The following is a 15,580-nucleotide window of genomic DNA, read 5'->3' as shown; positions in this document are numbered from 1 at the left end:
CACACACAGTCAACTACCTAGATGTTGCCTCTGATGTGTCGCGCACACCTGACCCACTAAGAGAAACCCTACAATTCTCAGTTTAAAGTTAACAGACTCCTATTTCCTGTTTGTTAACACATTTACATATTTTTTCAATGTAGTAACTAATAGTTTTTCTTTATAATAGGTAAACTGAAATTTTACTTACTGTGGCCAACCTTCACCCGTTTGCACAGCAAACAATGTTAACATTGCAACCATTACGTTGTCATAATGAAAGGCCTGAGTTTTCCATTCCCTATTTCTTGGTTCAGGTACATTATCACCATTAAAAATAAAAAATTGGCCCCTGAAAATTAAGAAATAAATTATTTTTGTTCAAATGTGATTAAAAGTAATTTGTTACTTAACTTATGAAAAACACAGTGCATTTAAGGGCAGCCACAAGGTATGATTTAATGAACAATAATTAACATGAAGATGAAGTGTTTTGGCTTTTTCACTGTGTACACTGACAAGAATTTAGTGTTGAAGAAGGCACATATGCCTCCTGCGATATGCATAAGCACAGCTACTACTGTATGACAGATAATAAGGAATTTCGGATGTGGGTGTGTAAAATAGTTATTTTGACAGACACAACAAAATGACTATCATACACATCTAGCCTAGACAACACACACACACACACACACACACACACACACACATGCATACCCACACACACACACACTACACTACACATCTAGCCTTTTTTAAAAGTAGACAACACACACACACACACACACACACACACACACACACACACACACACACACACATACATCACCAATGTCTTATGTTACTACACATACATCACCAATGTCTTATGTTACTGAGGCTGGGCTGTGAGCAACACCAATGTATGTGTGTGTGAGGTTTGAGTTGTGCTTGCATGAATGCATGTGTGTTGGTTACTTTAGAAAAAGAACTTTTGGCCAGAAGCTCAACATATATCACAGCCTTTTTGTTGTGTCTGTCTATAATTCAACAGAGGAGCTGTCAAATTCACCATCAAACAACTTTTTTTTCAGTAGATGTTTTACAACTAGAGTAAAGGCTGCAGTACGCAGCCATTAAAACCTTAGAGCCAACATAGTGCTCTGAAAGGTAAGACAGGCAATAAAAAATTATTAAAAACTAAATATGGGCATAAGAGACAAAGCAATTAACAAAACTACTTTTAGTACTTCTGCTGCTACTAGCACCAATGAAGACAAAAAATAATGCTATACGGCAAAACACACATAGATAAGCCAAAGATTATGACCACTGTCAACCACAACACTGGATACCACCTGGTGGCATTGCAAGCAGATGACAAGGTAACAAAAGTATGTAAGCAGAGCAGACACAGACAGGGGATTACCTTAGCGAAGTTATTTGCTGCTAATGGGGAAATCCATTGAGATAAGCGACTTTGAGAAAAGGTGGATTATTATTATTATGTAGAGCCTGTCAATGAGTATCTGGAAAATGGCACAGCTGCTTAAATGTTCAAGTGCTACAGTCGTGAGCATCTATCGAAAGAGATACAAGGACACCAAAACTACCACTAGGTGCTAAATGGTTGGATGGTCACGACTCTTCACAGAACGCGGGGTTCAGAGGCTTATCTGCTCTGTAAAGTAGGATATATGGTGATCTGTGACTTCTCTGTCAAAAGAGCAAAATGCTGGTGCATGCTCAAGTATTTCGGAGCACACTGTTCATTGTACATTGTTGAACACGGAGCTTCACAGCAGACCACTCCTAAGTGTTCACATGTTGACCCAACAACATCGTCAATTACAATTGCAGTGGGTGTGGGACCATTGGAATTTGAGCATTGATGAATGGAAATGTGTCAACTCTTCAGGTGAAGCACATTTTTGCTACACTAGGTCAATGATCATCTCCACAAATGCTGCCATTGAGATGAACAGCAGCTGCAAACATGTAGCGTGCAATGGACGTAGGCTGGTGGGAGCAGTATTATGCTATGGGACACATTCTCCTGCACTTGCATGGGACCTGTGGTAGTAATTGAAGACACGCTGACAGCTGTGAACCACCTGCAGCCCTTCATGCTTGATGTCTTCCCCATAGCCAATGTCATCTTTCAATACAATAACTGTCCATGTATCAGAGCCCGAACCACGCTACAGTGGTTTGAGGACATTACAGTGAACTCACATAGATGACTCACTGACCAAATTCGTCTGACGTAAATCCTATGAAACCTACATGGGTCGCTGTCGGGTGCCATCACCATGTATGGAAATCAGCAACCCATTACTTACACTAATTATATGACCTATGCATAAACATCTAATGGCAGATACCTCCACAAACCTACCAACAAACTCTCAGATCCCTGATATGCAGAATCAGTGATGTATTTCATTCCAAATATGGACAAACAAGCTATTAAGCAGGTGGTTGTAATGTTTTGGCTCATCAGTGTAAAATGTTACATGGGAGCCACTACCTGGAAGAAAGAGGAGCTATGCCTTACAGAACTTAACATGTTGACTGTGAATTACTGCAGTGAGTGTAGCATCACCATGTGTCATTGCCATGCACACAAATTCAGTTGTTTTTCAAATTCACTTCTTTGAAGCCAATATTAACTGAGAGTAGAAGTTGACTATATGGTATTTTTCATGAATATTAAGTCTAACAGATATAGACTGGGACAATAAGGATTGGTGGTAGGGACAGAGCATCGAGTGACATTATACTGAGTGCACTATCCGAAAATTACCTCGAGCAATTAAACAGAGAACCGACTCGTGGAGATAACATCTTGGACCTACTGATAACAAACAGACCCGAACTTTTCGACTCTGTAAGTGCAGAAAAGGTAATCAGTGGTCGTAAGGCCTTTGCAGCATACCTGAATATGGAAGTAAATAGGAATATAAAAAAAGGGAGGAAGGTTTATCTGTTTAGCAAGAGTAATAGGAGACAGATTTCAGACTACCTAACAGATCAAAACGAAAATTTCTGTTCCAACACTGACAATGTTGAGTGTTTATGGAAAAAGTTCAAGGCAATCGTAAAATGCGTTTTAGACAGGTACGTGCCGAGTAAAACTGCGAGGGATGGGGAAAACCCACCGTGGTTCAACAACAAAGTTAGCAAACTACTGCGAAAGCAAAGAGAGCTTCACTGCAAATTTAAACACAGCCAAAACCACTCAGACAAACAGAAGCTAAACAATGTCAAAGTTAGTGTAAGGAGGGCTATGCGTGAAACGTTCAGTGAATTTGAAAGTAAAATTCTATGTACCGAGTTGACAGAAAATCCTAGGAAATTCTGGTCTTATGTTAAATCAGTAAGTGGATCAAAACAGCATATCCAGACACTCTGGGGTGATAATGGCATTGAAACAGAGGATGACACATGTAAAGCTGAAATACTAAACACCTTTTTCCAAAGCTGTTTCACAGAGGAAGACCACACTGCAGTTCCTTCTCTAAGTCACTGCATGAACGAAAAAATGGCTGACATCGAAATGAGTGTCCAAGGAATAGAAAAGCAACTGAAATCACTCAACAGAGGAAAGTCCACTGGACCTGCAGGGATACCAATTCGACTCTACACAGAGTACGTGGAAGAACTTGCCGCCCTTCTAACAGCCGTGTACCGCAAGTCTCTAGAGGAACGGAAGGTTCCAAATGATTGGAAAAGAGCACAGGTATTTCCAGTTTTCAATGAGGGTCATCGAGCAGCTGTATCTCTGACAGCGATCTGTTGTAGAATTTTAGAACATGTTTTTTGCCCGTGTATCATGTCATTTCTGGAAACCCAGAATCTACTCTGGAGGAATCAACATGGATTCCGGAAACAGCGATCGTGTGAGACCCAACTCGCTTTATTTGTTCATGAGACCCAGAAAATATTAGATACAGGCTCCCAGGTAGATGCTATTTTTCTTGACTTCAGGAAGGCGTTCGATGCGGTTCCACACTTTTGCCTGATAAACAAAGTAAGAGCCTACAGAATATCAGACCAGCTGTGTGGCTGGATTGAAGAGTTTTTAGCAAACAGAACACAGCGTGTTGTTCTCAATGGAGAGACGTCTACAGACATTAAAGTAACCTCCGGCGTGCCACAGGGGAGTGTTATGGAACCATTGCTTTTCACAATATATATAAATGACCTAGTCGATAGTGTCGGAAGTTCCATGCAGCGTTTCGTGGATGATGCTGTAGTATACAGAGAAGTTGCAGCATTAGAAAATTGCAGCAAAATGCAGGAAGATCTGCAGCAGATAGGCACTTGGTGCACTGAGTGGCAACTGACCCTTAACATAAACAAATATAATATATTACGAATACATAGCAAGAAGGATCCTTTATTGTATGATTATATGATAGCGGAACAAACAACTGGTAGCAGTTACTTCTGTAAAATATCTGGGAGTATGCGTACAGAACGATTTGAAGTGGAATGATCATATAAAATTAATTGTTGGTAAGGCGGGTGCCAGGTTGAGATTCATTGGGAGAGTCCTTAGAAAATGTAATCCATCAACAAAGGAGGTGGCTTACAAAACACTCATTCGATCTATACTTGAGTATTGCTCATCAGTGTGGGATCCGTACCAGGTCGGGTTGACAGAGGAGATAGAGAAGATCCAAAGGAGAGTGGCGTACTTCGTCACAGGGTTATTTGGTAAGCATGATAGTGTTACAGGAGATGTTTAGCAAACTCAAGTGGCAGACTCTGCAAGAGAGGCACTCCACATCATGGTGTAGCTTGCTGGCCAGGTTTCAAGGGGTGTGTTTCTGGATGAGATATCAAATATATGGCTTCCCCCTACTTATACCTCCCAAGGAGAACACAAATGTAAAATTAGAGAGATTCGAGCGTGCACGGAGGCTTTCCAGCAGTCGTTCTTCCCGCGAACGATACTGACTGGAACAGGAAAGGGAGGTAATGACAGTGGCATGTAAAGTGCTCTCCACCACACACCGTTGGGTGGCTTGCGGAGTATAAATGTAGGTGTAGGTGTTATGTGGCAAGACACGTTTTAGAAAACAGTAACCTAATACTAAAACAAATACTTTGTTTTCCCAACTTTGAAGATTATTGTTCATTTTCAAGATCAGACTAGGAAGAAGGCACTGTGGAGAGCATCAAGGAGGTGTAGTATTCTCAAACAGACTTCAACAACATTTGCATTTCAATCATAGATGGTTGGGTAACACATGTACAATGAAACAGTTTACTTTAGACAAATTGGCTGCAGCTGGTAGTGTTCCAAGAGAGGGAAAAATCATTAGACTTTCTTCAATGAAAGTAGTTGATGATTTTCTTTGTGTTGAGCAAATGAGTGGGGCATTTTCTTCATCCACAAATGTCTGACAGGTTACATTTTATGAAAGGGAAATAACAAATTACTACAGAACCCTTCCTTTGACATAAATAAATTTAAGAAGTTTATATGTAGACAGGTTTCCAATTATTTTGATAGTTTCTATGTTTACCACTGAAAACAGAAAACCTAACAAAAACACAGCAAAAATTAGGTCTATAGTTAACTAAAACTTCCGAATGGCAAAGATCTAATATCGAGGCTGAAAACTGCTATCAGACAAGGTAGTGATGGCTTGGTATGGATGTCAGCAGTTCAAGCAGTACATCAAAAATGAATATTGTGAATATGGAACATAGTTGTACATGCTCACTTAATCTGAGGGTTTCACACTCAAATCTAAGTTGTATGAAGTTGTAAGAAGTGGAATTAGCAGAATTAAGCACACTACACAGGATTTCAGTATTTAACAGAGGAAACACTCAATGCTGATTTTTGCTGCTTACCTCAATAATTACTATGACAATCTGGAGTTAGCTGCTAGGTTACCAAAAAATAAACGTAAAGTACAGAAACTCTGAGAGTAGACAGAAAGCATGCCCCAAAGAAGTAATGAATGCATAGATAAAGCAAACAGAAAATAAATCTATCTTTCATAATGGCACTCATGTGGGAAAATAGGGTAACAAAAGTTATGTTTTGTGCATTGTTACTGAATTTACAAATGTACTTTTACAAATAAAAGGGGGAGTTAAATGGAAAAACATATTAGTATAATGGATTACAACACATTAATGTCTGACATTGATTGTCAATCCCAGATTACAGCTTGCTAAAATTCTACATTTATACAAAAGGTTATTTCTGCATGTATCACAGATGTGTTTCAGTGATGCTTACTTTTTTCTTCTGGAAAGATGCCCTGTGTGATAGGACTCATCCTTGCAACTTCTATCTTACAATAATAAGAAACATGTTAGCCACACATGACATATCTGCCTGCTGTGCTAGTCGCACTGTTCCTCACCACTATAATGTGAGTGAATAAAAATGAAAGAATTATAGGATGGTACAAGCACCAGAATAAAGGAAAGAGAGCAACAGCTGGTGAACAACCAAACAAACAAACAATGTGTAAACCCAAAGAATGCCCTAAAGTTGTCTAGTTTGTGTGTGAATGTTTAGATGACTTTCATAAAAGCTTTCAGTAGTTGAATAATGTATATTGGTTGAGAAAAAGTAAATTTTATTTAAATATTACATTCCATTTGGCGTACACTGGACCCTGAAGTTCTTAACTCTGGCACACTTTCTCTCATCCCAACATGCTCTCATCCTGACACTGCGGGTGTTTTCCATTCCTGAGCCCAGTACATTCCATTTTCCAGACACAGTTTCATTGGTGTTAGTGACTGGGGAGAATCTCTATACGTAATCTGTATTGATCTCTGTCACAAATGTCATTATGGTTAGTTTATAGTTGCAAAAGAGCTATCCTAACTACTCTTGTTCACTTTCCCTCCAGAGACAAAGAGCCTTGATTTGAGTCTCCAGTTCATATCTTATACACCATCTAAGGTGGACCTTCAATGGTTAGAACATGTCCAGCTAACATTAACAGATGTGCTACTGTCCCTTTTATTGTCTACTGCAGTTTTCACAATGTAACAATCATCTGTGAGTGCTACGTCTATGAACATGGCCATATGCACAAAGTGCTTCTTGTTTTTAAATTTTGTTTTTTAATTTTATCTACAAGGCAACTTGGCATGAGGTCCAACTCAAATGAACACATTTTATTACATAAATTTTTGAATACCTGAAGATGACAGCAAAGGCTGTTGAACCAGTTGGTTCTAAATAAAGAAATATTTATGCGAATCTGGTTTTAGAAAGCTTTTACCAAGTAAAACAGATCACTCCTTCTAATTTCTGAGCATTAGAAAATTCCATCCTGACTACATGACTGTATCCTCTTTCTCATTACTCCAGATATAGGCAGAGTTCCTTGTTGTGTCTGATTCTGTATACATCATTTTCCATTATGGAGTTCATGATATCTTCAGAATCTCTCTATGCTTTAGTTGAAGTTTCCTGATGTGTTCTATTCCGATTATGTTCAGATATCTGAAGCTTACAGTACTTAAGGTCTCATTATGGTGTTGTAGTATCAGAGTTCAAGGTATCTGAAAAGCAATTTAGATTCATAAATGTTGTTACAAAGATAGTAAACTCTATGCAGTTTAGCACACCTATTATTCACTAATTTTGAGGGTTGTCCATTTTCTAAGGTATTTGCAAGAATCAGTCTCCTATACAGTAACATGATGGGTGCATCTCTGATGTTTTTAACAAAATCTGCCTCATTGATAGTGCTCTCCAATCCTAACTTAGTTACTATGTGACTGAGAAAGGAGAGCTTCTTTTACAGTGTGTGCTTAACATGTGAGGTTATTTGTAAAGTCTTTGCAATTGAGCACTTATTAAATGAGAGAGAGAGAGAGAGAGAGAGGGGGGGGGGGGGTGGGGATGGGGGGTGGGGGGGGTGGGGGAGGTGAAAGAGGAACTCGAACTAGAAAAAGTGGTAGTTCAAAAATTAGTAAAGTCTCTGTATTAAACATGTTTCTATGCACCATCAACCAATCAGCTTCAGTGTGTGCGGATGGTTCTCTTCATTTTTCTTTAGTACTTCTATCTCAAAAGTTCTGTAATTGGAAAATAATTTCCATTGCCCATGGATGGACCCTCTGTAGATGAGTCAGTCTGTCAAGAGCATGTCCAAACAATCATCAAAAAGTGCAGACTAATTGAAAATGGGTATCCAGGATGAAAAAGAAGTGTTAAATATGTTCATAAAATCTAAAAATGTTTGTCAATTGTTGACACAATTTTACAGTTTTTCTAGGTTCTTTTTTCGTGTTTAGATGAAAAATAAATTAATAATGAAAGATCAGTATCTTATGCAATTATCTTAATTTTAAGGACAATCACATTATATTCATTTCTTTTCCAAAACCTCAATATTTATTTATGCTTGTTCATTGGGACTGTTTCAGTGTGCCAATTTTTACATTAATGTAAACATTTTTTCCTCCTTTTTGCATTGGGACTGTCTAAGGGATTTCTGATTTCAGTTCTTCATCTTTCATTCATTCCCTCTTTAATACAGTATTCTTGCATTGTTTCACAATGTTTCTTTTTTCCTTTTGTCAGACCACTTTGTGCCTATTGTCTTTTCCTCCTTCCCCTGGAAACCTTCTAATTTTATAACTTTCCTTCTGAACGTTTCTCTTTCCCTTACTTCTTCTTATATTTTTCCTTCCCAAGTCTTCTTGACTTCTTGAATCTATATGCATATTGATTTTTTTTTCACAAAGCTAATGGAAGATCCTTTTGGTTATTCTATTGTCAGCCATTACTCAAAGCACTCTTCTCTTCTTTGTTGTTTAAGATAGTGTTCTATGTTATATTTCACCGCTGCTTCTTAGTTACCAAAATTCTGAAGTTTTTAAAGGACCTAATGCTTTTCTTTTAATTCTTCCATCTAATACTTAAACTTTTTCTGCCTTATAATTGAGTGCTAAGCACTTACTGGAATATAGGCATGGTGGTTTCACAACTGTGTAGTAGAGCTTTATTTTACGGTTTTTAGATAAAGATTTTCTGTTGCGGTATTCTAAGTTATACTGTAAGTTGTTTCCATCTTGTGTAACCTTTCCTCTACAACTAAACTGTTTTCTTGGACTTTTGTGTCATAGATTTATGAGGTCCAGTGATAGATTTGGTTGTTTATCTCACTTTACACCATTTCTTGCTATCTTGCTATCTTTACAGAAGAGATCTCTGCTGAAGATATCTCTGAGGTCAACAGTGGCAGAAAACCAGGATGAGTGTGATAAAGAGATAATATTCTGTGAAAACCCTGTACTGGCAAAACAGCCATTTACATTGGGGAGGAAGATTAGAGAGGTGATAGAAATAGCCAAGTGACCTGCCAACATGAACAGCGAGAACAGGTATAGGCTTCAGGCATCTTGGCTCCCAGCAGTGGCAACACTACTGACGGACAGTGTTTACAAAGCCATTCAAACAGGCACATGGGAGACAGAGGTGTTCATATGTACACAGAGCACAGGTACGCCACAGCCCACACCTGGCAGCAAGTAACCAGTGCTATGTCACAGCTACCACCCATTTCTAATTCGCCTATTTGCACCAGTGGCAAGAAATAGTGTAAAGATCAATGAAGCATGTCTTTACCCACCAATACAAAGACCATAAAGAACACCAAACACCCCTCCTCCTATTCTCAAGTACCCTATCAAATTATGTAAACAGCTTCAACCGCTACTATATAAGATCTGAAATTTCTCTCACTCAGCAGTCAGCCCAGCACAAAGCTGTGAGGAAGGCCACTTGCAATAGTAACTGAAATGTCAGACAATTTTATACACTGACAATGTGATCAACAGCCCAGAAGAACACTCAATAAACTATTTTAATTTTTTCATTAAAAGTTTTTTACATTGTTTGCTAAATGTGTTAAGAATAAACATCAGAAACAAGAAATGTATGGGTATCACATATCAGTGATAATCAATGGTGTAGACCAAAATTTTTTAAATATAAGTAGTTGTTTCACTTGCACATACATTGGCTATAATAAATAGAAGGACAAGCAGAAAGAGGAGAAAACAGGAAATTTTACAAATTCCAAATCATTCTGCTTGCTTTTAACTAAAAGAACATTGCAGATATGCAGCATACTGATAGAACCAATTAAATTTAACTTTTTACAAAAAAAAAAGTTATTCAAACTGTAGCAATCAGTTCAAAAATGTTGCAGACAGGCACTAATAAGAGATGACATGTATCAGGCACTACTATGAATGATAATTAGCTGAAACAGTAATAAAACACTTACAATAATGCTGCATGCTGTAAATAACTGCAAACCAACTCATTTGTTATGTTATCTAATTTGTTTCATTAATGGAAGGAATACATAGTCACCCAGTATATGGTATTTATTGACAGTGTTATGTCAGTTTGAAGAATGATACCTGCAGCTGTTTAATATGATGATCCAAAACATAATCTGCATGTTTCTGCATATTCACAGTCCAATACAGAAGCACATAGAACTCAAAATGTGCTTACCAAATCAAGTGCATCTGCTCTTCCATCTTAGAAACTTCCAGCAGTACTGCATGTATGACATGATTTCCCTTGCTCTCTTAATATCAGTACATACACTCACTGTCTATAGTAAACCATAACTAATGTATAGATAAAACTAACTGCAGTTTCTCAAAGATTCAATTGGCTTGTGTTCAAGTGCACCAAGTTAGTTATGCCTCTAACTTATCAATCATTTTTGCCACACAGGTCACTTGAAAGCATCAGGACATTGTACTTACAGATACATGATAGTCAATGAAATCCTAAAAGAGTACACATTCAGATTAGAATTGCAGAACTTTTTTGTTGTGACTCTTACTAGAATTTAATGATCAGCAAAGACTAATAACATATGAACATTACTTTCAGTCTAACTCAGTTAGACATTTTATCTTCACTTGAACTTCAATTGGAGCCTGCTAACCACTGAAGAATGAACATCAAGCCACACTGGAATGTATGTACTACACAGTCTGCAAGCTTCTAACACTGGCTACAGCAATTCAGTGGGCAAATGTTGCCTTCACATCACTTACAAAATGCTGCCTTTTTATGGCCTATTCATAGGTATGCACACAATAAAACTGTAATTAGTCTATGTAATCACTTTTTAACAGAACACATTAACTTCAGTCTTAAGTTGACTGATCCCATAAATATAATTTGATTTATTCTACTTTGATGATTAATGTGTAATTTAACTTTGGGAGATAAGTGTCTCTTCATCAGTCTACAATTTTAGTGTAACACTTTTGTTTCTTTAAAGGTTCCACAATAATACGCAACTGAATAGTTGGGAAAAAGATAGCAACAGTTGCAGAGGAGTAAGTCAGACATTATGCTTATGAAAAAGGACTTCCTCCTTTTCATATATTGTTCTTTACTCCTCATTTCTCAATTTCATGAACAGCATTTCATCAATTACATAAGACACTTTAAAATATGTCAACTAAATGTACATCATGAGAGCCACACACCACTATGTTTTCTAGCAGTCATCAGTCAATACAAGGCAATAGTGATTATGATTTTGAGGACTCCAATCTGAATTTGGATCTTTATGAGTATGGCTTGTAAATGTGGTAGAATGAGTCAATGAGAAAGAATGCCTACAAAAGAATATAATGAAATGAAGAGATGGACTCAGTGGACACATATCTGGATATACGTCATCACTCAAAACAGTAGCTCAAGGGATGGTAGAGGGAAAAAATCACAGGGACGGGCTTATATTTATGAGCACAAAATATGTATTGTTGATGTTATGAGTTATGACAGTTGTGCAGAAAGAAAGAGGATAGCTGACAAGCAACAGGTATGGAGAAATGGGACAAACTAACTTCAGGCTGGACAACCAAACCAACAACTCTAAAACTATGTGAAAATGGTACTCAAACTGAAGACAGGTGTGCATGCCACCAAATACACATGATGCCTAAGATTCTAATGATATCCTGTTGTCAGAAATGAGTCTAACTAACTGTTAGGCTCTATTTATCTGTGAAACTGCTTCCATAAACTGGTCCTAACCACTGCACAACGTAAAGTGAAATACTGAAATCTTGCTTTGGACAAGACCATAGTAAAAGTGGTTTAGTATTGATCTCCTTTGGCCAATAAATGTCAGGACCAGAGTGGAGAAAGGATTCTTGAATGTGTAGCACAAGTGGTGTTTCTGTGCTATATAAGGCCTTTCACTTGTCAAACACCAAGTCACTCCCAGCTGATGTATCTTTCCACAAATTGAAATTTGACTCCGTAGAATTATTTACATGACGTTGGATTTCAAGGAAGACTTTTGAGTCTATAGTAGACAAATGTTAAGGTATGATAGACAGTGTAATTCTTCATTTATTTGACACCTGTTCCCAGGGACATGTGGAAAGTAAGATACTGTAATGCATTTGTGATGAAAGAGAGTTCCTAGAAAACAAAGAATGTTTATTGATCACACAGGTCAGGAAGTCTGTAAGTGATGTCTAAAAACCATTCACAAAGTCTGCATTATTCACATCTTCATCAGTCTTAAGAGGCAAAATTGTTAAAAAGTTGCATGTTTTGATCAGTCTGATGATGATTCTCAAAAACACAAAATATTCTCTGAGCCTGGTCTCTGACATTTGTGTAAAACTTTCCAAAATAAATTATAAATCATCTCCCAATCACACAACTGTACTACTAATGCCCAGTAATTCTCTGTACTTTTCAAATATGCTTTGTAATTTTAAAATATAAGTTAGAAAATTATTTTATGAACATATAAATATTAAGAAGAGGTAGAAGTATGACACCTGAGAACCTCTATTTTTGACTTTTGTTATTGCCAAGCATTTGTCTACAAAAGCCAAACACTATTTTAAAAATTTAATATATGTTACATATTTATAGCAACATAGGTACTCACTGGCATTCATCTTTGGTGAATTTGCTTTCATCATTACAAAAGAAGAATTTTCCATTAAACAACTGCACTGCAATGACAGCAAATATGAATTGAAATAATATGTACACGATGAGAATGTTGATGACATTCTTGAGAGAATTTACAACACAGTCAAACACAGCCTTAAGTTTGGGAACACGCTTAATGGTTTTTAGAGGACGCAGGACTCTCAGCACACGAAGAGATTTAATAGTAGATAAATTTTGACCCGCTTTGCTTCCACTGAAACACAAAAAGAAACCTGTTGTTACAAAACTTGACAATATCCCCACAAAACTGCATTTCTAATATTTTCCAGATAACATAATGCACACAACATTTAAAACAAATAAGTGTCTTTTGTGCTCATAGAACAATGAACACGAAAAGTGATACAACCTATCTAGCTTTTGGGTATAATAATGTTTCACAACGTACAGTGAAAAAGAAAAGGATGCCAAATTTTTTGTCAGTATTCATTAGTCTTGTTTAAAGTGATGATTCCACAAAGTAGACCATTGAAAGTTTGTAGAAGAGTTGGTTCTTTTTCAGTTTCATTGTATTTTACCGTGTGACAGAGAATTATACTCCAAAAAGATAAACCAAGCTGTCACCTCCTGCAGAAGTCTATGTTTGTATGTTACTGCTCATTTTCTTCTTCTTCTGTATGCTTCAAACATTAAACATAAACAATATTATGGAAAGGATAGACTGCTACTTACCATGTAATGGATATGCTGAGTTGCAGACAGGCACAACAGAAAGATGGCTAAACAAGTAAGCTTTTGGCCAAAAGGTCTTTGTCTGAATCAGACAAAACATACACACACACACACACACACACAAGACCACCATATCTGACAGCTGCACAGACGTGTGTGTGTCATCTAATTCAGATGAAAGCTTTTTGGCTGAGAGCTTACTTGTTTATCATTCTTTTTGTTTTGCCTGTCTGCAGCTCAGCATCTCATTATGTGATGAGTAGCACTATATCCTTTCCATAATATTATCATTATATCATCCTGGATTTTCCATTAAACATAAAGAGCTTTACATGAAATACTACTTACTTGCTGCATTCTTGCAGATGGTTGTATCATCAGCAAATGCAACCATTTTAACTAGGTCATTATGCATTCTTAACAATATCTACACAGATCAAAACTAGCAAAGATTCTCTTTCAGAGTTCTTGTTAGTTAGTCAAATTATTATTTGAGAAATGTCTCTATAATTAGTGGAATACATCCTGCAGTAATATTGATAATAATAATAATAATGACATGTGGCACATTGGCATGGTACAGATCTTTCAATTGGACACCACTTAGAGGTGGTGTGGCAATTTATTCCAACCAGTCACTCAATTGTACAATAACCAAACTAGACCTAAATTCCTTGTGTGATGAACAGCACTTTGAAGTTACGGGTATAATCATTAATAGTCATAAGCTAATAGTAGTATCCATGTACAGATCACCAAAGGGAAGCATTAACATATTTTTAGAAAAAATGGACATGCTATTGAGTGAATTAAGTAATATTAAATGGCTACATTATGATATTGCAATAGGAGGTGATTTGAATGCTGATTTTGATGTTACTAAATGTAAGGGTAGTGTTGCAGATCTGGAAAACTTGCTAAGACAATACAATTTACATCATGTTAATAACAGGCCCACAAGAAACAAAGCATGTTTAGATAACATCTTTGTAAACTTCAAGACCACTGAAAACACATGCGAAGTTGTAGTGTTCCCATTCTCTGACCATGACTCCGTATCTCTAAATTATGCAAGTAAAATTCCCCTCAATAGGTGCAATGCAAACAGACCTGTCCCAACAGTTGTGATTACCAGACCCAGAACTGAGGATAAAATTAAAACATTTCGTAATTCCCTTGCTGACAGAGACTGGTTTGGCCATTGTAGTGTTGATGGACATTACACATCAAGTAATGATCTGCCAGCCAAAATAATATTTGATAGATTTTTTAATGCATTCTTGACCCTATTTAACCATAGTATTCCCATAAAGAAAATAAAAATAATGGACAGCAGCCACAAATCCAGATCTCAAAACAGACAAAATATATGCTACACTAAACAGCTGACAGATCTAAAGAAACAAGTTTTGTTACTGTACAATATATACAATAGTATGAAGTCTGACTGTGCCAAATCAGCCTATGTGGAATGCAGGAATGAATACAAAAAAGCCATCCTGCAAGCCAAAAAAACCTACAATGCCAACAGCATACATAATTCCACCAATAAATGCAAAACTGCGTGGAAAGTAATTAACAGTGCTGCCAGAGATACTAAAAAAGACAAAATTAATATCCCACCACAAACACTCAATGAGTTTTTTATTAATTCAGTGAAAGAAATAGGAGACACAATTATCAAACCAGACATTAGTCCATCAGAGTTACTCTCCCAAAATTGGGGTAGACAGTCACTAAATACAAGCATGGTAACCTTCTCCGAAGTATCGCCTAGATATGTACAAGGGGTCATAAAACAACTGAAATCATCTGATAGCTTAGATATATATGGCATATCATCCAACCTGCTAAAAAAAGTGTGTGACTGCATTCTCTACCCCTTAACCCATTGTATAAACAAGTGCTTACTTGAGGGATATTTTCCTG

At 37.0% G+C, this 15,580-nt stretch overlaps 1 protein-coding gene across 1 annotated transcript in view; it reads right to left on the bottom strand.

The window, feature by feature from the left end:
* The window catches only part of LOC124722536 (voltage-dependent calcium channel type A subunit alpha-1), a 393,558-nt gene that overhangs the window by 34,280 nt on the left and 343,698 nt on the right, over positions 1–15,580 (bottom strand). The window contains exons 21-22 of the mRNA XM_047247682.1: positions 12,912–13,172; positions 191–331 (exon numbers count right to left, since the gene is read on the bottom strand). Of these exons, the coding sequence (XP_047103638.1) occupies positions 191–331; positions 12,912–13,172 (402 nt within the window). The remainder of the gene's footprint in view (positions 1–190; positions 332–12,911; positions 13,173–15,580) is intronic.

The sequence above is a fragment of the Schistocerca piceifrons genome, chromosome X (assembly GCF_021461385.2).
Source record: "Schistocerca piceifrons isolate TAMUIC-IGC-003096 chromosome X, iqSchPice1.1, whole genome shotgun sequence".
Lineage (NCBI taxonomy): Eukaryota > Metazoa > Arthropoda > Insecta > Orthoptera > Acrididae > Schistocerca > Schistocerca piceifrons.
Note: the sequence above shows the minus strand (reverse complement) of the source record. Positions and strands in the feature narration are given on the sequence as shown.